Here is a 26,165-nt window from a genome sequence, read left to right as displayed (position 1 = left end):
AGTAGATGTAAGATTCTCTGTATGTCAAAATGCTTGACACAAACTCATTATAGAAATTAAACAAACTTCAATGAAAAGGAAATTAAAAATGTCTTGTTATATCCACAGAATCGAAAGAATGATGAAGCGTCTTATGAAAAGATGCTTAAGTTGCGTCGAGATCTGAGTCGTGCAGTAACTATCCTAGAGATGATAAAGAGAAGGGAAAAAAGCAAGAGGGAGTTATTGCATTTAACACTGGAAATTATGGAAAAGAGGTAGAGTACTTCAGGACAGTATTTCATAATCATTTTTGAAAAATTTAGCATTAAACATTCACGCTCTTGCATAAACAGAACTTTTTTGACTTGTGTAAATCTTTTTTTAAAACTACGACTTTTTAACTTTTGTGCTTAATTATTTTATTATAGTATAGCATGCTTTCACATTTTACAAAGAGAAAATTAAATAAAATTGTATACTTACAAATCAGGAAGGAATTAGTCTAGTCTTCATCCAGTCACCCTTTTTTTGTCAGTTTTGATTTTAGGTTTCTTTCACTGTGCACATTGAGCAAATATTTTGAGGTAGTTATCCGCAATGACTCCCAAAATCTTTGAGTGGTAACAGCTAATTTAGACTCCATCGTTTTGCATGTATAGTTGGAAACAATAATCCCAATCGGCATTACTTTGCATTTATCAACATGACATTTCATCTGTCATTTTGTCACCCCAGTTAAGTCAGATCCCTTTGTAGCTCTTTGCAGTCAGCTTTGGACTCAACTATCTTGAGTAATTTTGTATTGTCAGCAAATTTGCCACCTCATTGTTTCCCCATTTTTTCAGATAATGTATGAATATGTTCATCAGCAAGGACCCAGTCAGATCCTTGGGGGACATGGTTATTTACCTCTTTATTGTGAAAACTGACTATTCCTACCCCTTTGTTTCCTGTCTTTTAACCAGTTACTGACCTTCCCTCTTATCCTATTACTGCTTGATTTACTTCAAAGCTTCTTGGGGAGGGACTTTGTCAAAGGTTTTCTGAAAGTCCAGGTACACTGTATTGACTGGATCACCCTTGTCCACATGCTTGTTCATAGCCTCAAAAAACTCTAATAGATTGAGGCATGATTTCCCTTTACAAACCTGGGTTGACTCTCTTCCCTAGCATATCATGTTTATCTGTGTCTGATAATTCTGTTCTTTACTATAGTTTCAACCAATTTGCTTTGTACTGAATTTAGGCTTTACAAGCCTAAAATTGCTAGGATTGCCTCTGAAGCCTTTTTGAAATATTGGTGTTACGTTGGCTACCCCTCATTCATCTGGTACAGAGGCTGACTTAAGCAGTAGATTACATACCACAGTTCTGCAATTTCACATTTGATTTCCTTCAGAACTCTTGGGTGAATCCCATCTGGTCCTGGTAACTTACTACTGTTTAATATATCAGTTTCTTCCAAAACCTACTCTTTTGACACCTCAATCTGGGACAGTTCCTCAGATTTGTCACCTTAAAAAAATGGCTCTGATGTGGGGATCCTCACCCACATCCTCTGCAGTGAAAACCGGTGTGAAGAATTCATTTGGCTTCCCACAACAACCTTGTTTCCTTCAGTGTTCCTTCAACTCCAGTGGCTCCACTGAGTGACAGCCTTCCAGCTTCTGATATACTTACAAGAACTAACAGCAGTTTTTTTTTTTTTTAATCTTTAGCTAGTTCCTCTTCAAATTCTTTCTTTTCCTGGCTTCTTATACTTTTACGCCTGACTTGCTAGAGTTTATGCTCCTTTCTCCTCACTAGAATTTAATTTCCAGTTTTTAAAGGATACCTTTTTGCCTCTAAGTGCCTCTTTTACTCTGTAATTTAGCCATGGTGAGATTCTCTTACTGTTTTTCTTTTTTATTTTGGGGCATACATTTAATTTGAGTCTCTGTTAATGATGTTTTTAAATAGGCATGCAAACTGCATGGAGACTTTCTTCCTTGTGACGGTTTCTTTTAATTTCCATTTTAAGTAGTTTTCTCATTTTTGTGTAGTTCCCCATTTTGGAAACCTGGAATTCTTTTGATGCATCTTAAATTTCTTAAGTGGAATTAAGCTTTGCCATGAGTGATTGCTGCACCAGGGACACAGACCACAAACTTCTGGTGTGGCAGTGAATTGCAAATTATTTATAGGCTTTACCCCTTTCCTTTTTCACCATCCTCTTTGTCCCAACCACTTTAATATCTGATCCAAAATCCACCTGGGCAAAACAGCTGGCAGCCTTCTTCAGTGATATAGTGCACTGTTCTTTAGGAGTTATTTGCATGTAATCAAGCACTCCTATCAACACTTTATCCAACAGACATACCTCACTCCTCCCACCTCATGATAGCTGATATCATCTTTGCAATATGTAGAGATTTTTTTAGTTGATTTCTGACATGGAGTATTGCTCTTTTGTTTATGTATGTATGTTTACTCTAAGCCAATTATATGGATACTTTCAGAAATTGAAATATATCTGTATAGCTAGAAGTTTTACTCTTTTAAGACACTGAATACTATAGGACAACAGTTCTCAAACTGTGGGTTGTGACCCTGTTTTAATGGGGCCGATGGGGCTTCAGCTTTGGACCCCCTGCCTGGGGCGATGGGGCTTGGGTGGGCTCAGGCTTCAGTCACCCCTCCTGGGGTCATGTAGTAAATTTTGTTGTCAAAAGGGAATCTTGATGCAATGACGTTTGAGAACCACCCATTGCTGGTATGATAAAAGCTTGTAATGTGAGATTACAGCTCAGGCACCTTTTCCTTGTTTAAAGTACTTCTTACTACCTTTTTTTTTTTTTTTAAGTTTAGGTCATTAGTACTTGTGACATACATTACATAATAGTTAGTAGGTGGGTATCTAAGTTATACTATGTCATATGCTGTTCTTGGAAACTAAAAATAATATGCAAATATTCAGGGTTTTTGACAATTTAGCACTTAAAAAAATTTAATTTCAGGTATAATTTGGGTGACTACAGTGGAGAGATCATGTCCGAGGTTATGGCACAGCGGCAGCCAATGAAACCTACCTATGCCATCCCCATCGTTCCTGTTACAAATAGCAGTCCATTTAAGCATCAAGAAGCTATGGAACTGAAGGAATTCAAAGTTAACAAGGTGAAGCAGTGGTACTTATAAACAAATATGTATGGTCTTGTGTCAACAGAACACAAAAGGTTTTAGACTGATACCAGAAATTATGCTTATTTTTGAAGGTAAAACCTTTTCTAAAAAATGAAAGACCTATCGTTAAAGGACACTAGCAGATCCTCAGCTGGTATAAATTGTCAGAGTTCTGTTGAAGTTAGGATTACTTGCATAAGAAATAAAGCAAAATGATGAAGTTCAAAGCAAGTACAGAGCCAAGGGGCTCAGGACTGGCAGAGGCCAATGTCAAACTTGCATTAGGATAATCCATCCTTGTATTTTATGACTCTAGCAAGATTATATCAGGAATCGTTTAGGTCCCTGTTTTCAGCTGATGCTGTTCATATAGTTTTGCCTGTGAACTGGCAAAAATACTTGTTTAAAAATGTAAGCTGCAAAAACTAACTTAAAATCTACAGTTTGGTGAAGGATATATTTATAAATTCATTATTGACGCCAGTTTTCAAATGCAGTACACCTTATAGTAGTTTGTATGTGTATAAAAAGAGAGAGTAAGTAATGTGTGTTAAATGGGGGGAATTTTAAAAATGCTATTGCTCTGTAAATTCTCCAGACATAAAACACACAAAGCAAATGATGCTGAATTCTCCAGTTAACCAGAGAAGCATTGATATTTTATTTAGCATTTTTATCTGGTATTTACTGTAGTGTCCAAAAACTCAAATCAAAATCAGAGTTCCATTCTGCTATGTATTGAATGAATACAGATGTAGGCAGGCTTGGTTCCCCCCAAAACCAGTAATGCTTGAATGTAAAGTCTTATCTGAAAGAGCCTTTACCCAGTAGCCCATATGGAATTTTTCATCTGCCTTAAAAGGATGAATGCCTCTGGTTGGGTTCTAATCAGTCTGAGCTTTACAGAATGGTGATACATTTCTGCTGTAATTCAAGTTTCTAGAGCACACTATTTATTAATGGCAGCAGCTGAATTCCTAAATGTTGCTTTACCTGATAAATAGGACTACATAATTAGGCAGTTGTATGCAAGTATATATACTTTAGCCCCAAAAATCTTTTTCCCCATGTATACAACACTACTGCAAAGCTTGAAAGAGGCAACTAGAGTACTTCCTGTCAAGACTTTTTACTATGTTGTTAAATTCATGTTTACACCATGTAATGGTCTATTGGGTAAATTGTTTTTATTAAAGATTTCTCCTTTGGATTAAAACTCTTCAGTGGCATCTGGGAAATGGGTTGGGGTATTTTAAGTCAAGTCACACAATGCTCAGACTTTTTTTTAGGTTTAGAAGAATAGTTTAACTTTCTTTCCCTATCTATGTCCATCAGGCATTTTTATACTGTTTTGGGAAGTCGTATAAAAATGCCTATTAAATAAAAATGGGGGAGAGGACTTTCAATGCAGATGAAAACTTGTGTTCATAGTGATGCCTTCATGCTTTGTTCATGTTGATGATGCCCATCTAACCATGTCTTGAATAATGTCAAGTTCTGATGTGTTGTTCCACAGTAGTATTTAGTCTTAACTGGATGTCGCAGAATAGTCTCTGAACTAACTGTGTTTAATTCCTTCTTAAAATAATTAGAACACTTTGCTGCTAAAGCCCAGGAATCTGAATTTTGATTAAATGCTTTTTGTTGCTGTTAAACTGAGTGAATTAATTAAGCTTTTATTTTCTTGCAGCAAGAGAAAGCTGATGTTATAAGACCCAAAAGGAAATATGAGAAGAAGCCCAAAGTCTTGCCTTCATCTGCTGCTGCTACTCCTCAACAGACAAGTCCTGCTGCACTGCCAGTCTTTAATGCTAAAGATCTGAATCAGTATGATTTCCCAAGCTCAGATGAAGAACCTCTTTCCCAAGTATGATCTCTACAGTTTACTGCTTCTTTTCTAAGAGCAGTAGAAATCTATCTCATGAACTTACCAGCTCCCTTTGTGTTTTCAAAGGTTATGTCTGGTTCCTCCGAAGCTGAGGAAGAAAATGATCCTGATGGTCCTTTTGCTTTCCGTAGGAAAGCAGGTTGTCAGTACTATGCTGTAAGTGAGACTTCTCTACAAACTATGACTGAGCATCATTATAGAATAAATCTTATTTATAATTGTTCTCTAAAAATTTTTTAAGCCTCATTTAGACCAAACCGGCAACTGGCCATGGAGTAGTCCTAAAGATGGAAGATTAGGAGATGTCCGCTATAGATACTGCTTAACCACGCTCACTGTACCCCAAAGGTGTATTGGGTTTGCACGAAGACGGGTTGGACGTGGTGGAAGGTAAGCTGCACTTATTATGGCTATAAAAAGTTATGGATAATTTTAAAATTGACACAAGGACAAAAGTGAAAATGAAAGACACTGGCACCCTAAAAGATAGAACATACAGAATGCTTTCACTTACTGATATTTTTATCTTTTGGTTTGTTCCACTGTAAAAGCCATCCTGACACACTTTACTTCTTCGTTAATAGACCATTATTGTTGATATTGGGAAAGACTTTTGCCACTCCAGAGCTGAGGTTGGAGGTTGTAGTATAAAAAGTATTTGTTGTTGAATGGTTGATTTTAAAAATGGATTTCCCCTCTCCCAGAACCCAAAGGCCATCTTGAGAGACTTGAGAAACACTGATGTCCTGAAAGTTCAGTCTGACATACCTGTAAAATTTAGCTATGTATGATTGCTGCTGTGGGCTAACATGTTACTTGTAATCCTGAAATCACATAGTTTTGTGATTGTCTAGCATCTTAATTTTTAAGACTGAGACTTCCAAAAAATGGGAGTTCAATGTTATGCTCCCAAATAAGGCCTAGATACAGCAAATCACTTAAGCTAAGTTCTTGTTTAAGTACTTGATCTTTCAAAAGTGCTCTGTACCAAAGCAGCTTCAAATGAGTTAATGGTAGATACTCGGGACATTCACTTAGGTGGCTAAATATGGACTCTAAGGAACATTACTTCAGGCATCTACTTCTGAAAATCTTGGTCTAGAAGCATTTCTGTATTACTTTTTCTGCATATAGGTGTTATGTTTTACATACCTAATTAAAGACTATACATATTTAAATATATTTTACGCTTTCTATAAATGAGTGTGTTTTAAAATAAGTTGATCAGGTCATAGTTTAGTCAGTCAAGAAAACAAATATCTTCACTTAGCTTTCAGATTTATACAATATTAACTTATTGCTATGGAAGCACCTGAATGGCTGTGGTAGTGATACTAGAAAAATTCCATCTTAAAGTCCCTAGATCCCTGGCTTCCATTTTAAATAAGCAAGAGTCATTCCACCATTAGATGGAAGCTGCAGGTCACAGAGCACTAAATATAGAATTGGCAGGAAACGGTGGTAAATAATGCTAAAACTAGCAGCAGATCATACACTGGGAGGTAAATAAGGGTTGCAGGCTAAAAATAGAACTGACAGTTTAGAATGTTGGCAGTTGGCATGTATCCAAGAAAGATCCGACAGAAGGAGGATAACAGAGGGTCTAGACAGTTCTGACAGAACTGTATAACGGTCAGTGTGTCAGTGGATGGCAGCAGTAGTTGAGTGGGATAGTTTAGAGAGTGCTCTCTTCTTAGCTCTTAAGAACAGCATCAGAAGGAGTCCTGTCCCTGCAGCAAAGAGAGAAGAGACAGAGTGCACAGGAGACAGTACAGCATAGTAAGTGTGTCAGATAATTATAGTGGTGTGTGTGGGGTGGGGGGGGGGCAGCTAATAAAGATGTATGAATGTGTGTTAATTGTAAAAGGAACGTACATATGTAAGATTTAAAGAACATCTAAGATGGGTTCTCAAACTGGGAGTCGGGACCCCTCGGGGGGATCGCGAGGTTATTACATGGGGGGGGGGGCTCACGAGCTGTCAACCTCCACCCCAAACCCTGCTTTGCCTCTAGCGTTTATAATGGTGTTATAAATTAAAAACCCTTAAATATATTTAAGGGGGGTCGCACTCAAAGGCTTGCTATGTGAAAGGGGTCACCAGTACAAAAGTTTGTCACTGATCTAAGAACTGCTCTCAGCAACCTGTGGATGACTAACTCTCTGAAGCAAGGCACATCACTTAGGATCAGCTCAGACTGTTAGACAACATGGTTTGGGGTGCTTTTTAGCTTATAAAGGATTTGTATTTTATAACATCAATAAGGGGATTGTTAGTTTGTTATTGTATTAGGGATTCTTAATTTTTGCACCAATAAAGAGGTGCTGTGTTTTGAAAAGAATACTGCTTGTGTCAATCTTTATCAGAAGGCTGTATCTGTTTCCTCTGGGGGTAACAGAACAGCTGTTCTACAGAGTTTCTGAAACAGGGAACCACTGGCAAGCCCAAGATATTTCCCATAGTTACCCTGGACACTCATAGCTGATCTGTTCTCATTAGGTATATTCTGGAGGCACCCTAAATTCTGTTTTCTGGGTAATGGTAGCATCTAAATCACACTGTCATGGAATCTGTGAATTTCAGCATCTTCTAATTTAATTTCAACAAACCAGGGAAGGATCTGGATGCCCCTTAAGGGTTTTGCCAGGAGGTTAGATAGGTAGAGCATGACATCTTCAGCACTTCTTGGGGGTGTAGTTGTGGGCATATTCAGTGGTTGGGGAGATTGGGTTGGGTCACTTCTATGTGTGGAACTGGTGTATTCAGCAGCTCGGAGAAGAATTGGCTTTTTGGCCCTTTGGAGACACATTTTTGCTGCTTAGTTAGGATTCATGGACTAAAATTTTTTACAATTTTTATCTTTTCCTTACCTACCTGATACTCTGCAAATTTAATATTCAATAAGATTCTACCAAGTTGTAGTGATAAATATCAAAAATATGAGTGCCTTGCTATTTGTTAGATGGTTCATAATAAATTTGGAAACGTTGACATGACAAGTTCCAGTTTATAAAAAAAAATTAAACATCACTTACAGTAACATAGGATTTAAGTGTGTGGTTGTATTTCATGATATTTTGAGTTTTGTTCATGTTAAAGAAATTCCTGCTATGAGACACTGGTGTGTGGTGACCTTTCTGTTTTTGGCTTCTTATTGTCTGCTAAGGTTTATTGCACTTCCATTTTAGGGTGCTACTGGACAGAGCGCATTCAGACTACAACAGTACGTTTCGCCAGCTGGATTTGGAAATGCTTTCCTCAACGCAACACTCTTCAATCAGTCAAGTTGCCAATACCTCAGAAACAAATACCTCGGACAAATCTTTCTCTAAAGACCTCAGTCAGATACTAGTCAATATCAAATCATGTAGATGGCGGCATTTTAGGCCTCGGACACCATCTCTACATGACAGTGACAATGATGAACTCTCCTGTAGGAAATTATACAGGGGTATAAATCGAACAGGCACAGCACAACCTGGGACCCAGACATGCAGTACCTCTATACAAAGTAAAAGTAGCAGTGGTTCAGCACACTTTGGTATGTTTATTTTGACAAACTTTTTTCTAGAAATGTTAAACTTGACTCAGAGAATCAAAAATATTAGAATTTTATCCATATTTTTTTCTTTGTCATCTGTTCTAATGAAAGCAGTGAATCATCTGTTTTACCACTTATATTGAAAACTAATCAGCGTTTTTAACATGAACATTAATAGAGTTTATTTCAAATGCATGTACAAAGGCAGCACTTGTTGCAGTTCTGACTTTTAGAAATGTATGAAGTCCACTTATGTACAGGGTTTTTAGTTAATATAAAAAAGACCGTTGACCATATTAAAAAATAAGATTGCCTAAGAAAGCATAAAACCTTAAACTCCAAATTTTCTACCACCCTGCCTGTTGGATATCTATGGGAAGACAAAAGGTTGATTTTATATTTAATAAAATATTACAATACTAGTATGCATATACACTTTAATACAACAGATTTTTTGAAAAAAGTCAATACACTACCTTTCTTCTTTAAAAAATGAAATAAAAATATTTGCATATTTTTTTCCCCCATGCATGGGCAAAAGCCAGTGAAATAGTTTACTGACATGATACAAGGCCAACTCTGTAGAACTACTGTAGGAAATGAATTCCAGAACTGAGGACCAGTCACTGTAAACGTTTGACCGTCAGCCCCCTGATGTTTTAAATCAGAAAACTGTTAGCAAGCTCCCTAGCTGCTGATGTTGATTTGTTGCAGCAGTATATGGCAGATGTAGAGAAGAGACAATTACTCAAATAACTATAAACTCCAATATGTTTCGCTCACTAGCTTTATTGATCAGTCAGCACTAACTGCATCTGAAAGAACACAGAAAGCCAAGAGTTGCTGATGAGCTTGTGAAATATGCTCCCTGTGAAATAGTAATTACTCCTAAAATCATCATTTGGGATCTCCAAGACCGGCTATACCATCCACTCCTGCTAAAGTTCACTGTCTAAGTCAACAAAACCTCACAGTCAGTTGCATCAGAGGTTACAGATGGTCAGGCAACTACACTGATTCTTTTACATTTTCCGTTGCTAGGAGATAACCAATGAGCATAGAGTGCTGATAATTAAATACATAACCTTTTTTCTCCCTTTAGGACAGAGACAGCACCCAGAATCTTTTTGGGAGAGGTATTAAAAGAACCACCAAAATGCGTCATGAAGAAATATTTAGAGATCACTTATCTAAAAATTCTATTCAGCAGAGTATATAGTGTAGCCAATATTAAAACTTTTTATCCTGGGACAGTTCCCCAGTCGCTGGTGGGGATGCAGAGGAAGGCAGGCACTCACGCGCACATTCCAGTGAACTTTTGTTTTTATATTCTTTAATATTAATTCATCAGCGCCTCAAAACAAAGTTTTCAGGTTTGTTGTTAAAATATCCTACTAAACTAAGAGCAAAATAACCCTTACTAAATCCCATTCTTTGCCATATTTAATCAGGTGTTTGTTTCAAACCAACAGCATAACTTTGAAAAAATACATGTGAAACCAGGTAAAATCCTATTTACAGTATTTTCAGAAATACACACAACCAGTGATGAACTCCAAAAGTTTGGATGCTTACTCAAGAAAATAGGTTTTATCCTGCCTTTCATTGTTTTTCTGTTCCCTCCTGCCTCTGTATTCTACACCTTGTCACTCTGTTAATCCTGTCCCCCTTTGCAGTATCTTCAAAGAGTGCATGCAAAGCAGGCTACCACCTCCTCCTAGTGTTTTCTTTCTCTCTCTTCTTCCCCCCCTCCTCCCCCCCTCTCCCCCCCCCGTGTTCTTTCTGTTCTATCCCTGCCCGTCATCCTGGTATTTCCTTCTTTTACCATCTACTCCATCCCTTGCTGGAAGATGGATTGGGCCTGAAATTACTACTGGTTAGACTAGAGCCTCTGATATGAGGCTTCTGGTGGCTGCCTTCTCTCTCTTAGTGGTTCTTCCAGTTGCCTGAAGCAGATACAGTGATCTGAAAGAGAAGCAGGGAAGTAGGAAAGAGCAGGTGCAGTATAAGTTTGTTAATGCCAGGAGGAGGAATTGCACTAAAGATACTGGGCAAGTTTCTAGCTACTTAGGATAAGATACAAAGGGACTGTTGGCAGGTAGCCTGTGAATAGAAATTGAATGTTTATGGGTTTTTCAGATCATATTTAAAGTGAACTGGTTACAAATTTGGAGTTCAAGGTTAACAGCTATATTTACTTTTTAAAATAGATTGTAGAGGTGACTCTTAAAATACAGATGAGACAGTTTCTCTCTTAGATAAAGACTTTAATTATGTTGGCTATACCTTAAGTTTAGAAAAAACTAAATCTGTGAGTAAGTGTTCAGTGTATTAACACTATCAAATAATGTGTTCATTGTTGTAAATTACTTTTATAGTAAACATTCAATACTTAAAAATCAGTATGGAATTTAGATTCATATTTTTATCACAGTTAAATTTTAACACTTGTCATAGGAATAATACATGTAAAAATTTACTTAGTCTGATTTCATTTCATAGACACAGATGTACTCGAATCAGAGGTTGTGTTTTTTTAATCTGGAAAAGGGAGTAAACATTAATACAACTCATTTGCGATTATAGCCACATGATTCTCCATCATTTTATCAGGAGTCCTAAGCTAAATCACCTGTCCACAGTATAACAATCTTTAACCCAATGGTACATAGTGTCATAGAAGTTTAGAGATTGAAAAGACCTAATATATCATCCAGTCTATTTTCATGCCAATGTAGGATTATTTTCTGTAGTACCTTTTTCTAGTGTTTCAGTCTCATCTAGTTCCAAATGTTCCTCAAAAAAGGCAATGGTTCTTTGAGTGATGATCCCTGTGTGTGTTCCACACATGGGATACATATGTGCACCATGCACCTGACTCCAGAATTTCTTGAAAGAAATGTGTGTTGGCCCATACATGCACCATAGCTCTCCTCGTTCTCCCAACCAAGGGCATAAAGGGCAGTGCAGGCTGATCCCTATCCAGTTCCTTCTTACCACAGCATGATTGGAGTAGGAATCTCCTGTTTCCTCAGCTCCTTTTTGCAGCATCATTCTTGTAAGAATTATGTATAGTTAATTTTTAGTCATTAAACAGCATTCCCCTCCACCCCCCCAAGAAGTCTGGGATAATATCCAGGGTCCTGGGATTCAAAAACTGTTTCCTGCCCGTACTCCTTTTCTGTGAGCAACAAACATCAGTGTTGCCTGTACTTCCTTATTGAGGCTCACATTTCTGCCAACTGCAGCATCTGCTGCTCTTTTTCTCTTTTCCCCTCCTTCCCCTGAACTCATGAGGGTCAGAAATTGAGAGTCATAACGAAGACCTTGTCAGATCCAGGGCTGGGAGAGACAGACACACTGCCCATACATCAGGCTCAACAAGTGGGCAGCGCTTCTCTGAGCACGAGCTCAGAAGCAGATGCTAAGTCTGTTAAGCCTAAAGAGAAGGCTTCACAGGAGAATAAGGGGCACTCTCATAGACATAAGTCATCTATGTATGTGTCTGTCCCAAAAAGAAGGGATCTCTTCCCTGACCCTGTCAAAGTCGAGAGAGCCAGTGTGCACAGGTGCAAAGGTCTTAGGTTGACTAAATCTTGACAAGAATAGGAGGTACGCAAGGGTACGGATCCTTTGATTCCAACACCAGCTGCAGTGGTGAAGACACAAGATAGACGACTCCTGGTGCTTCAATCCACTTCAGGAACCAAGGCAGCACTGATAGCAATGTGGCCCCAGACAGCGACCAGAGCAGCTCTGCCAATGGACTCTCCTTGTACTCGGGGATGGTCTCCCCGGAAGACATCTTTGCTGTCCCCTGTCTGCATTCACTGCTCCTGTCTATATTCCAAGACATTGTTATCACAAGGAGATAGTCATTCTCCCATTCTACCCACCAGCTTTGAAGCGCAGCCATTGGTCCTACCGCTGCTTAGGGATGTGGCCTTCTCTTCTGATGAGTCAGAGTATCTGCAGCACCAAAGAGAGGCAGCCCCAGACAAGTCATAGAAGGTCAGGGTTCTGACCTCCAGCCAGATACGATTGGCCAAGAGACAGGTGGTACCTGATGCCAAGGGGTCCCTCTGCTGGTGGATCCATCCTATTGGCAACATTAGGGACTGTGAGAGCCCTACCCCAGGCACCCAGGAATGGTGCAAGAGTCTTATTTGCCATCACCCAGCCATACACAACCAGCCCCATTGGAGCTCTTGGTATTGCTTAGGATAGTTGCTGCAAAGCTACAAATCCAGCTGAAGGAAATTCAGGAGGCTCAGCACTGCTTACAAATTGATTAAAAAATGAATTTACCCAAGAGAGGAGAGCACATGGTTTTGTGGCTCTCAGCGTGAAAGATGCATATTTTCATATTGATATCCATCCAGCCCACAGGAGGTGGTTCTTCCACCAAGACCACTACCAATTCAGATTAATCCCCCTCTGGTCTGGTCACTGCATCCGGGGTCTTTACAAAGGATTTTTCAGTGGTGACTGCTTGGATGAGAAGAGAACGATTTGCAGTCTTCCCATACCTCAGCAACTGGCTTCTTGCAGGCCACTCCCATTGAGGAGTTCCACAGGGCAACCAGTGTTTTGCTCAGCCTTTTATCTTCCCTGAGTGTTTGCATCAATCACAAAAATCCCTCCCCAGGTACATAGATTTCATAGGGGCATTGTTAGGCTCAACTACAGCAACAGCATATCGACCTCTTGAAAGGTTTCAGGGCATGAGCACTCTTATGCACAAAGTCATCATCAGGCCTAGGACTTCAGTTGGAAGTTGCCTTTCACTCCTTGGCCACTTGACTTCAAGCACACATGTGACACCATTCACCAGATTACATCTACAGTGCTTATAAGCCTGCCTTTTCTTGGTGTATTCACCAGCGAAGGGCACTATAAACTATAAGGTCACAACTCCATCCAAGGTATTAGGCTCTTTCTGTGTGGAGGACAAAACCGGAAAAGGTTCAGTTTGGAATGCTGTTCCTCACACCAACACCTGAGGCAACCATAGTTACCAATGCCTCCCTCTTGGGTTGGGGTGTGCACATGGATGATCACATGGCACAGGGTGTCTAGACCCCTGGGAGTCCAGAATGCACATCAACTTATAGGAACTCAGGGCGTTCTGTCAGGCCTGCAAAGCCTTTCTCCCATCCATCCAAACCAAACATAGTCAGATAATGTTGGACAAGATAACAGTATTTTATATAAGCAAGCAAGGGGGAACAAAATCTGTGTGTAGAGGCAGTCAGTTTCTGGAATTGGTGCATCAAACATCACTTAACGCTATTAGCAGCATACTTACCAGGGGCACAAAATTCCCTAACAGACTAAGCAGATATTTGTCCACAAATCAAGAATGGGAGATTCACGATTTGTTTTTCGACTATGTCTTTGGTCATGGAAAATGCCAGCCTGGGACCTTTTCACCTCACAGGCAAACAGGAAGTTGCCTTGGTTCTGCTCCAGAGGAGCACTAGACAAAGACTCTTTGGGAGATGCCCTCCTTATATTGTGAAAGGATTGCCTGCCATTCTATGGAATATCCACCAAGACAGAGCATGAGTCATCCTCATCACACCCAGCTGGCCAAGACCATTCTGATTCATCGATCTATTTAAAGCTCTTAGTACGGCCACACATAAACATCCCCACATTACTGGACCTTCTAACGCAACACAGAGGCAAAATCACATACCCCAATTCAAGGCTGCTCCAGCTCGGAGCCTGATATTTGGATGGGCATCGGTGATAGAATGCTCATGTTCCAAGAGGGTGCAATTCATCTTTAACCAAAGTACAAAAGATTTTTGCAATGCATTTTTGTCTCCAAACTCCACCAGAATCCCTGATATCTTAAAGAATCTCCTTACCCTTAAGTCTTCAGGTCATGTGTTTGGTTCCCTGTGGGTACATTTAGCAGCTATCTGTGCTTTCAATGCTCCAGTAGATAACTGTATGATCTCCAGGCACACTGTCACAACTAGAATTTTTTGAAGGGGATTCGCAGATCCTTTCTACCAATGGTGAAGTTCAGACCTCAGTTTTGGTCTGTTGTCTCTTACTAAGTTTCTCTTGGAGTCGCTAGCCACCTGCACGGTGACCATCTGTCCATGAAGGTGGCCTTTCTGATTTGTTATAACGTTGGCCAGAAGAGTCAGAGAACTGGGAGCACTTATTGGCAGGCCCTCCATATACTTTCTTCTGTAAAGAAATGGTCTTGCTATGCCCCCACCCCGAATTCATACCCAAGATAGTTTGAGTTTTATATGTCAGGTCATCCATGTACCTGTATTTTTTATTTATTTATTTATTTATTTATTTTTGCCTTGGAAGAGGAGAGAAGACTGTATTCTCTGGACATCTGGAGGGCTTTGGCCTTTTATCTGCGAAGAACAAAGATCATTAGACACCTAAACCTATTTGTTTCCAGAGCGATCATGATATCAACCTATATCAGCGCAGACTTTAAAAATGGATCTTGGATTGTATTATCCTTTGCTACCAACCAACTGGCATCCCCCACCCCCAGAAGGTGTAAAGGCTCATTCCACCAGGGAGCAGACTACTTCAGCTGCATCTCTGAGAAATGTACCCATACTAGATATGTGGAGCAGCTACTTGGAGCTCTTTCCGTACCTTCACCAGACCTTATGCCCTTGTACAGTAGTCCACTGCCGATATAGCCATGGGGACAGCAGTTCTACAGTCAGCTATCACTTCTGCATCCTCACACCCACCACCAGCTTGTTAATCTCCCACATGTGGAATACACATAGGGGACCATCACATGAAGAAGAAATGGAGGTTAGTTACCTATAACTGGAGGTTCTTAAAGATGTGTGTTCCTTATCTGTATTCCACGACCTGCTCTCCATCCCCTCTGCTGCGGATTGGTTACTCTGAGGTAAGAATGGAAAATTGCAGAGGCGTTGGCCTGCACTGCCCTCAGTTGGGAACACAAGGAGAGCTATGGCACATGTGCGGGCCAGTACACAGTGCTTGCATGAAATTCCTGACTCAGGTGCACATGCGTATCCCATCTGTAGAATACAGATAGGGACCATACATATCGAAGAAGCTCCACTTACAGGTAAGTAATCTTCATTTTCCTATTCAGATTTGCAACAAAAACAATATTTACAGTACAAGAGTTTGTATGTATGAAGTAGTATGTAAAACAAGGCACATCAAGCTAGACTGTACAGTTACAAGATACTAGTTTAGTGGGATGACTTTAACTACTGAGCCAAAAAAAAAAACTATAGAGAAATTCACATCTGTAAAGTTGATAGGTAAAATCAATATGTTCTTTAAATATTTTGGAAAAATGCATGCCTACTGCGTCAACTATTGCCTGTCCAAAAAGTTTGAGCTATCACACAAGATTGCACCTATGACCAAGAGGATATTAGAAATGTATTGAGTTGTCATTGTTTCAGAATTGGTTATCAATTCAAATCTTCATTTCCTTACCATTAATGTACCTGTCCATACTGTGATTTTTTTTCAAAGAGGCAAACCTCTGTGCTTATTTCCTGTTTATGGAAAACCAATAGCACTATACATTTCTTAATTACTAAAATGCTGAAGAAATGACATGTATAGGTGGCATATAGGAAGTGTACAAAGTGGATAGAGACAATATCCCTTTTATTGGACAGCGTGGGACAATTCCATAAGGCAAGATGCCTGACCGTAACTCAAATTATGGGTGAACTGACTAACCTGTAACATTACAATCTGAACTAGTAAACTGTCAAGAAGCATAAGAAATAGTTTGCCAGGATACTTGCTGATTTTTAACTCTGCTTCAGTTCATCCATTGTGCTGCAAACACTACTGTGGAAAGAGTTCTTGTGGCTAACTTATATATAACCACAGAAGCAAACCTTTGAATTATCAGACTTCTTTTTTTTCAGATAACCAACTTGAGATCCAGTTTCTTGGGTAAATTCATCTTTTAATAAATGTGTAGACTGTTATGCTGTTAGTCATAAATGCAATGTCTCGGAAGAAATACTAACAATTTGTTGCATAGAGAAAAAAATTGGGGAAAAAGTATTGAAATTGGTTGCGGTATGCCCCGTTAGATGTTATACAGCCATTCTTTTTAAGGTCCAAATTCAAAGCCCATTCAAGGCAATTTGGAGTCTTTCCATGGACTTCAGTAGACTTTGGATCAGGCCCTAAATCTTAATGCTTTGATTTACTTTTCATTTTTAATGTATCAAACAATGGTTACTAAGATTTGAGATATTATTCTGAACTTACTGTATTGGGTTTTGCTAGGAAATACGAAAGAGTTCAGATGCTACTGAACTGCCAGCCTCCAAACCTACAGCCCTTATAATCCTAGAAAGTTGGTGCCTTATGGAAGTCTGACTTAAACTTAGTGCTAAAAAGTTATCAACTTACTAGTAGTACATTACTCTCTATCATAACTTGAGTAAGAATTTTTAAAAATTCACATGCCTCTTTAATTTCTAGCTAGTATGTTCATTCATCCTAGAGTTCAACATTCTTAGAATACTCTCAGTTTTAAAGAAGCCTCAGAAGTCTGGAACCAGAATGATCTCTGATGGAAATTTTCACAACCCTAATGTGGTTGATCTGAAGAAACTGTAACTGTCAACAAAAATATTTTATTTTTACAATGAATTTTTAATTTCAAAGTTCACAATTTTGTGCTTTTACGGTGCACTTACATTTCTCTTGGGTATCATTGTTCTACTTCAATTTCTAGCTAGGCTTCCTAGCTTATGTTGGGGAAATGCACACGGTGTAGCACAATTCTTCTGACATGGTTTCAGATATAGTTGATCTTAATAGCTAGACTTGATGTTTGGTCTTTGTTAGTACCTGAAAAAACAGGCACTGTGTGATCTGAGAATTAAAAATGTAATCTGCATTAGTATTTACTTTCTTGCTCCTTGGACTGAAATATTGAAACAAATCTATATCTAAGGCTATGGCTACATTAGCGCTTCAAAGCGCTGCCGCGGCAGCGCTCCCGCGGCAGCGCTTTGAAGCGCTAAGTGTAGTCAAAGCCCCAGCGCTGGGAGAAAGCTCTCCCAGCGCTGTCCGTACTCCAGCTCCCTGTGGGGAATAACGGACAGCGCTGGGAGCCGCGCTCCCAGCGCTGGGGCTTTGACTACACTGGCGCTTTGTAGCGCCGCAATTTGCAGCGCTGCAGAGGGTGTTTTTTCACACCCTGCTGCAGCGCTGCAAATTTGCAAGTGTAGCCATACCCTTTGACAGATATGTACAGATGAAAGATTTGGGCTCGTCTCATCTGTCAGATTGTACCACATATGAAAACTTGCAATTTCTAGTGAAATTGTCACAAGAAAATGCTTCTGTGAGCATTGATGTTTAAGAGCCGCACTTCACAATTTTATTACTAAAAATTGAATGGTAGAAGTAGGAGCTAGAAATAAGAAGCTTTACCAGTTGAAGGTGATCACCCATCTTGTCTATCTGACAGATTTTCAAGCATGTATGATTTCATTTATGGAATAAGAGCTGAGAAGTAATAAAAGTTCCAGAAGTCTGCAGAGCAATAAAAAAAAAAAATTAGAAAGTATCCTCTTATAATTTGTTTTTTAAACTGATTACCCATTTCAACAAGTTTAGAATTTCCCTTCGTTACCTGGATCTTATTGACATTCAATATTCTGGGATGCTAAGTTTTCATGTTTACACAACAAACTTGGTTTGACTTTACAAGCAAGAAAAACATATGTGGTACATGAAAGCAAAAAGGATTCTCTCTGCAATCCTTATAGTTAGCCTGTTTGTGGCAGCTACTTGCTACCAATCCACAAATATTAGTACTAAATGGCTTTTCATAGAGGTGAACAGAATTTTTTTCTGAAATGTGATATTCTGTTAGAAAAGCTGTTGGAGAAATTTGCGCTTATGAAAAAATAGTGAAACTGTTTAATTCTTGATCTGAACTTCAAGACTTTAGACCCTCTCTTTGACTTTACAATGCTGAGCAGCTTTGCCATGAAGACCCACAATTTCACAGGAGAGCCTTGCACAATCCCAATCAGATTTGTACAGATGCACTGAAAATCAAGGATACTGAAGATTAGGTTGCATATTGAGATGCTTTCTTGTAAAGTAAGGACATTTACAAGGTTTTTTGGGTGGAGGAGCGTGTGTGTGCATTACATGAGGAAAAACCAGTTCCCAAAATCTTCTGTCTCACCACAATGTCTTACTAGTAGAGCTAAACACACTGTTGGCCTAGTGACCTACAAGAGAATTCTGCTCTGTACTCAGTACGGGAGGAGAATTAGGAAGCAGATTAGGAGGACTGCAAATGAGCAGAATAAATCTGATTTGTTTTAGCCAACTAAGATGTTTTTCTTTAATGCAGACCCCTTCACAGAGAAATCAGTCTCCATTGGGTTTGGACAGAGCATATTATCAGCATTCCTGATTGGTTATGTCATCAATGTATGTAGGGCTTTTCCATAGATAGCTCAGACTAAAAGTTAGCTTCTGTGACTACAAGATTTAAAACAAATACAGATTATGGCCTGTATATTGGACCTTTTGTTATGTGAAAGTAGCATTTTGACACATGCTATGGGGGTGAAAAATATTTTTACATTCCTGTAACAGTTTTTCCATCAGAGGGTGTTTAAGCAGTTTGCGAACTTTGACTCTGAGCAATAACCCTATAAGAGAAGTGTTTCCTCCTGTCTGCAAAATGGATGTAACTGAGAATAATGAGGATGTGAATAGCCCAAGATCACACACCAAATCTTTGGCAGAGCTGGAAATAATACTTGGAGCCCTTAACTGTCTGGTTCTTTAACCACTAGAAAAAAACTGTCACTTGTCAGTGCTTTGGGTATAATCTCAGTGTCCAGAAGTTATAGGAAAAAAGCTAACCAGGTGTTTATACTGCTTATGCTAGGATTTTCAAATATGCCTAAGGGAGTCAGGCAGCTAACTAACATTGAATTTCAATGCTTCCTTAGGCCTCTTTTTTTTTTTGAAAATTTGAGCCTAAATGATTTAAAATGCTGTGGGTGCAAATCAGTTTTTTCTTTTCACTTGCCTTTTTAAATGGTTGCTGCAATTATTTTGATAATGGCTGGAGAGGTAATTCTTGTATGGACTGCAATAATTCATTAAAGCTATTTGGAAACTACATTCATTTGTAAATCTAAATATATCCTTCAAAAAGTACCAAATTAATATCTCTGTCAAATATTACCATCAACAACGACCACACTCAATGCTTTTGTGCAGCAGTAACAAGACAAGGATGTTAAATTTTTTTTAACTTTGTTAAACAGAAATGTAAACTTCAGTTAATTTGTAATAACTTTTTTTAAGCCCAAAATGTAGGCCCACAATGTAGCGTTAAAACTTTGATGGATAGTGTTTTTAATGCTTCCATGCTATTACAATATTTTCTTGTTGCAAAAGAGAATGTTTAAGGAATTTGAAAGTAACTATATGCAAATCAAATTGACCAATCTGGTTTCATTGTTCAAAGTATTAATGACTAACTTTTCTGATGTAATCAATGATACAAGAAGTTGGGGGTAATTGTGGGGCGGGGGCCCAGGACTGAATGTGTCCCCCTAACATGGCTTTTAATTTATAAATGAAAAGACTGTATAATATGGTTTTAAAATATAATTTGTAAACTAATTAGTTTGGCACTCTGCTTCCCTAGCAAATGGCTGATATCATAGGTAGCTGAAATGTAAAATCCTGAATTCAGGTTTTGGAAGATAAAAGGGTGCCATAACTTTAGATAAACTTTTGTTTAAAATATATATGCAGCTTTATGTTGGTATTGTTTATCAATTGGAATCTTAAACTATGTATTTTTCTTATTTTTAGTAACTCATTTCGATTCATTTCTTAAGCAATACATTTACAAACTTCAGAGGGGTAGCCGTGTTAGTCTGGATCTGTAAAAGCAGCAAAGAATCCTGTGGCACCTTATAGACTAACAGACGTTTTGCAGCATGAGCTTTCGTGCAAGAAGTGCATCCGACGAAGTGGGTATTCACCCACGAAAGCTCATGCTGCAAAACGTCTGTTAGTCTATAAGGTGTCACAGGATTCTTTGCTGCATTTACAAACTTGTTACTTTTAGAGCGCAAAGTCCTTTAACCAAATGACTAAGAATGAACAGGAAGAAAAATCATATAAATTGTAAAATCTTAACTTTCCTAGCCATTATTTATATGGATACTTTAAACTCTTAATTTCAAAACACTGTAATATAGCACCAACTAGTTATAATTAACTAATAAAAAAATTATATAAATGAAATACCTACTAACGCGGTAAATGTTTGATTTTTTTTTTCAAATCTTCAAGACAAATCTCAATTCAATTTGCCATATTTTTAAAAGAAATATTAAGTTGGAAGGTGATGCAGTGTATTACACATAGCTATATATAAACAACCACTGTATGCCTATTCACGAAAGAACTCTATTGGAAGAGCTTCTAACTTGTTTGAAATCTTATTCCATTTTACTGTGTTCAGCTGCTAGATACAGACTCTCAAATACTACAGTGATGGGCAGCATTATAAAACTCTAAAATAGATTCTGTGATAATTTGGTGCTCTTTCAATACATAATCAGGAGAGATTTTTATATATATCATGTGCAAGATCTTAATTGTAGCTGCGAATGATGCAAATATTTCCGAGAAACTCATAGTTGAGTATAGGCTAAAGACATATGATCTTTAGAAACTTCTTATGGATTAACTCGTTTGTTTTCTGTTTTCAAGTCATCATGAGCCATTTGATTAACTATTCTATCATCTACCATTCAGCAAAGATTAAAACCATTTTAGTCTTTTTTATTTTTTCTGGAAACATTAGATGCATGTAGTCTGATAGGAGTACTGATTTTCTGCAGTTGGGAACAAAGGTTAAAAGCGTTGGCCAAGATACTGTATTTCATAAACAAGCATTTAAGTCCTGTGTTGACGTGTAGAAAGTTGGATACCTTCCATTTGGTAACAGTCGTAACTCTAGAAAGCATTGGAAATTGTTGCATAAGAATGTTCACACTATTTGTTTTGAGAACATACACAGAAATTTGGGCACCTGAAATTTTAATTTGAGAAAATTCACATGGTGTGGTCTAGGCTGACTCTATAATGGATTCAATCTGCACCATCATCCCACTTTTAAATTGACAATAGAGATTTTCTTCATTAAAACTGTACAAACCATTTTGGGGATTCAAAATGAATTTTATTTTTTGTTTTTTAGACCTGATCTCTCCATAGACAAATTAGTATAATACAGTGTCTTTCCTCAGACATCCTTCTGTAAATCAACATAAACAACTCCATTCTTATTGACTGGATTTTTTTCCCAGGTGGGTTAACTGGGGAAAATTATTTGACATTTACACATGTTATGACTAATGGATCACTCCTTAAGAGCTCCTTTATGGAAGAAAATAGCTTCTATGAAATTGTCCGTTGACAGTGTGCATGATTTTTTATTTATTTTTTAAATACGAGTATAGAAGGTATATTAGTCTGTACAAAACAGAGGGTGGTGGGAACAATGAAGTTTATGTTGAGAGATCATAATGTGGTAAAACGGTCTTCATTGGTAACCATCAAATTCATTTTTGTATTTTCAATTAAATATTAAACCTGAGAGCCTTCACCTGTGAGGTGGTGAGCACCTTAACTCCCATTGGAGTCCATGGAAGTTCAGAATGCTCAACATCCCACAAGGTAATGCCCCAAATCTGCACATATGAAAGTTGGTCTTAACCTACTACACTAAAACACAATCTTTGCAGATCAATCTTATCTGAGTGGTGGTTTGTGCCAATCTGGGCTTACTCCTTTAAAGTCAGTTAAATGAGATTTCTTCACTCAAATATTGTAAGGTAAATGTGGAAGGTGTAATACTTCACCACAAATGTGCTCAATGGGGAAAACTTAGTTTGGACAAAACCTCTAGAAGGATCATAGTCTGTTGCCATGAAGATGCAACAAGGTTCTTAGGAATTTTCTGTGGTGTGTTGAAACGTTTTTGTTTTAGGATTCTAAAGGATGTGTATATATACAACATATACATATTTTGATATAGTATTTTCTCATTTTATATTTTGTTCAGCATTTACAGCCGAACAATACCAGCAACATCAACAGCAGCTGGCACTAATGCAGCAACAGCAGTTTGCACAAATTCATCAACAGCAAGCAAATAGTAATTCCTCTGCCAACACTTCACAGGTGAGGGATTTGTCTGTGCTATGATTTATCCCTCATTGTTTCCCACCAGGGTTCATCTCTAATTGTCAACTGTTGCCATAGAACCTTGAAACTAACCAACAGGAAAGTGGCTTTCGCCTGAATCTACATCATAGCCATTCTGTAAAGTGTTTAGAAGGGACACTGCAGGTGAGTGTGGCAGGCATTGCCTCTGCTCCCTCTTAACAAAAACCAAAAAGATGAGTGAATCAATTAAATGAAATACGCAGACTCGGGAATACATATTGCAAAGAATTTCAGCCATGTTGTTGTCCTGTTGAGACTGTATGTATGGCTATGTTCTGAGTCCAGATTGTTATGTTTTAATAACAATGTATAAACATGTCTTGTATTTAGCTGTGAAAATATGTAACAGCTAAATATGTAACATTTAAAGTGTCAATGGACAAACAAAGAAGTTCAGAAGTTACTGTTGGACATCTGAACCTCCTTGAATCTTCCAGATTGGTTTGGAAATCTTGTTAGAAATGCTATGGAAGGACAGTGTATTGTGCATTTGAAATACTTGTGCATGTTTTAGTACTGGAATTGTAAGTACATGGGGAATACTGCATTTAATTATTTATCTAACTTTACCAAACATCAGAAGATTGGTTTGAGGGAAGGTTGAGGATCAGTTCTTTCTTTATCTGCACTGGTTTGTGCATTACTAGTTGAAGCATAAAAATAGGAAGAGTGCTGACCTTTTGAAGCTTGATCACATTTATTTGCCACCTTTCTTCTTAGGGTTTTGTTTCCAAGACATTGGATTCTGTTAGTGCTCAATTTGCTGCTTCAGCTTTGGTAACATCTGAACAATTGATGGGATTCAAAATGAAGGATGATGTGGTGCTTGGAATTGGGGTGAATGGCATCCTTCAGGCCTCAGGTATAGAGCTATACAAATCTAAATTCATTCTGATTGTATTTTGCTTTCATAGTTGGTATGTGAAACCCCTGTTTGGAGTCTCAGATTTTCTTTAAAAAAAAAAAAAATCTCATTCTTCTGCAGGAGTATACAAGGGCTTACACCTCAGTAGTACTACACCTACAGCACTTGTACATACAAGTTCATCGTCAGCAGCAGGTTCAACCTTGTTACCGCCTTCAAATATAACACAGACTTCGAGTTCCCACAGTGCCAACTCTGCAACAGCTCAGGTCCTGATTGGGAACAACATTCGATTAACTGTACCCTCATCAGTTGCCACTGTAAACTCTATTTCCACACGGCGTATACCTAGGACTTTAAGTGCTGTTCCATCATCTGCCTTAAAGCTGGCTGCAGCAGCAAACTGTCAGGTGCCCAAGGTTCCAGCTTCATCCTCTGTGGATGCAGTACCAAGGTAAGTCCTGTATGTGTCTGAATTTTCTTAGTTTTTTATTTTCTGGTTTTCCACAATGACATTGTTAGCTCAGAAACCCAGAATGTTAACCCAAAGCTGCTCTACCAGACGGAAAAATTCATCTCCACTAAATGCAATGTAAAACCAGGCTTGTTTATCCATTTGAAAGTCAAATTACTGCCTCATAAAAGGGGAGAACCTTCTTATCATACTCCTTTAAAAGAAGTGATACTGCCAATAGATGAATGACCCTAGGGAATCTGGATCAATGGTCATCCAAAGATCTTTGACAGTTAGAACATTAGCAAAGCTTTCAGGGAATACCTGAAATTCTGTGTAATGCAGAATTTGTGAATTGTGAATTTTTTTTAAATAATTTTGTAATAAAATTATCAGATTTTAAACTGGAAATTAGGCTCTTATTTATTTCTCATGCTTTCAGTCTTAAATGTTTAGGTAAAAAGTCCTATAACAATATATATTGAGTTTTGGTGGTGACCTATTTTTTTTCTACGTGTGATATAATTGTGACAATATGACATACTGCACTTCAGTTGGGAGAAAAAAAACTTTCAGATTTTATGTTAAAACTAGGACCATCGATTAATTGCAGATAACTCACATGATTAACTCAAAAAATCACAATTAGAAAAATTAGTCACGATTAATAGCACTATTAAACAATAGGATAACAATTGAAATTTATTAAATATTTGGTTTTCTACTATTGCTTTTGTTTATCATTTTTACTATAAGTATTTGCAATGTAAAAATGATAAACAAAAGCAATAGTATTTTTCAATTCATCTCATACCAGTTCTGTAGTGCAATCTCTTTATCATGAAAGTGTAACTTAAAAATGTAGATTTTGTTTGTTTGTTACATAACTGCACTCAAACAAAATCATGTAAAACTTTAGAGCCTAAAAGTCCACTCAGTTCTACTTCTTGTTTAGCCAATCGCTAAGACAAACAAGTTTGTTTACATTTACAGGAGATACTGCTGCCTACTTCTTATTTACAATGTCACCCGAAAGTGAGAATGGGCATTTCCATGGCACTTTTGTAGCCAGCGTTGCAAGGTATTTATGTGCCAGATATGCTAAACATTCATATGCCCCTTCCTGTTTCAACCACCATTCAAGAGGACATGCATCCATGCTGATGATGACAGGTTTTGCTGAATAACACTCCAAAGCAGAGCGGATCGATGCATGTTCATTTTCATCCCAAGTCAGATGCCACCAGCAGAAGGTTTATTTTCTTTTTTGGTGGTTCGGATTCTGTAGTTTCCGCATCGCACTGTTGCTCTTTTAAGACTTCTGAAAACATGCTCCACGCTTCGTCCCTCTCAGGTTTTGGACAGCACTTCAGATTCTTAAACCTTGGGTCAAGTGCTCTAGCTATCTTTAGAAATCTCACGATGGTACCTTCTTTGCATTTTGAACAAGCATCATCAGCATGGAAACATGTCCTCTGGAATGGTGGCCAAAGCATGGAGGGACATATGAATGTTTAGCATATCTGCCACATAAATATCTTGCAATGCCAGCTACAAAAGTGCCATGGAAATGCCTATTCTCACTTTTCATTTGACATTGTAAATAAGAAGTAGGCAGCAGTATCTCCTGAAAATTTTAGCCAAATTTGTTTGTCTAAGCAATTGGCTTAAGTAGGACTGAGTGGACTCATAGTCTCTAAAGTTTTACATTGTTTTATTTTTGAGTTCAGGGTTTTTTTTTACATAATACTACATTTGTAAGTTCAACTGTCACGATTAAGAGATTGGACTACAGTACTAGTATTAGGTGAATTGAAAAATACAATTTCTTTTGTTTTTTACAGTGCAAAATATTTGTAATCAAATAGATATGAAGTGAGCACTGTACACTTTGCATTCTGTTGTAATTCAAATTAATATATTTGAAAATGTAGAAGACATTCACAAATATATAAACACATGGTAT

At 38.0% G+C, this 26,165-nt stretch overlaps 1 protein-coding gene across 6 annotated transcripts in view; it reads left to right on the top strand.

Annotated features, from left to right (window-relative positions):
• Positions 1–26,165, top strand: part of EPC1 (enhancer of polycomb homolog 1) — a 108,492-nt gene that overhangs the window by 80,701 nt on the left and 1,626 nt on the right. For 4 of the 6 annotated variants that reach the window (XM_045003827.1, XM_045003826.1, XM_045003828.1 and 1 more), the window contains 10 exons: positions 109–257; positions 2,979–3,138; positions 4,835–5,011; positions 5,099–5,188; positions 5,274–5,422; positions 8,221–8,573; positions 22,717–22,835; positions 22,917–23,003; positions 23,601–23,742; positions 23,866–24,199. In XM_045003827.1, coding sequence (XP_044859762.1) covers positions 109–257; positions 2,979–3,138; positions 4,835–5,011; positions 5,099–5,188; positions 5,274–5,422; positions 8,221–8,573; positions 22,717–22,835; positions 22,917–23,003; positions 23,601–23,742; positions 23,866–24,199 — 1,760 coding nt within the window. Of the gene's footprint in view, positions 1–108; positions 258–2,978; positions 3,139–4,834; positions 5,012–5,098; positions 5,189–5,273; positions 5,423–8,220; positions 8,574–22,716; positions 22,836–22,884; positions 23,004–23,600; positions 23,743–23,865; positions 24,200–26,165 lie in introns of those variants that run through there. The other 2 variants (XM_045003825.1, XM_045003829.1) reach the window with 2 other exon arrangements.

This window comes from Mauremys mutica, chromosome 2 (assembly GCF_020497125.1).
Source record: "Mauremys mutica isolate MM-2020 ecotype Southern chromosome 2, ASM2049712v1, whole genome shotgun sequence".
Classification (NCBI taxonomy): Eukaryota; Metazoa; Chordata; order Testudines; family Geoemydidae; genus Mauremys; species Mauremys mutica.
Note: the sequence above shows the minus strand (reverse complement) of the source record. Positions and strands in the feature narration are given on the sequence as shown.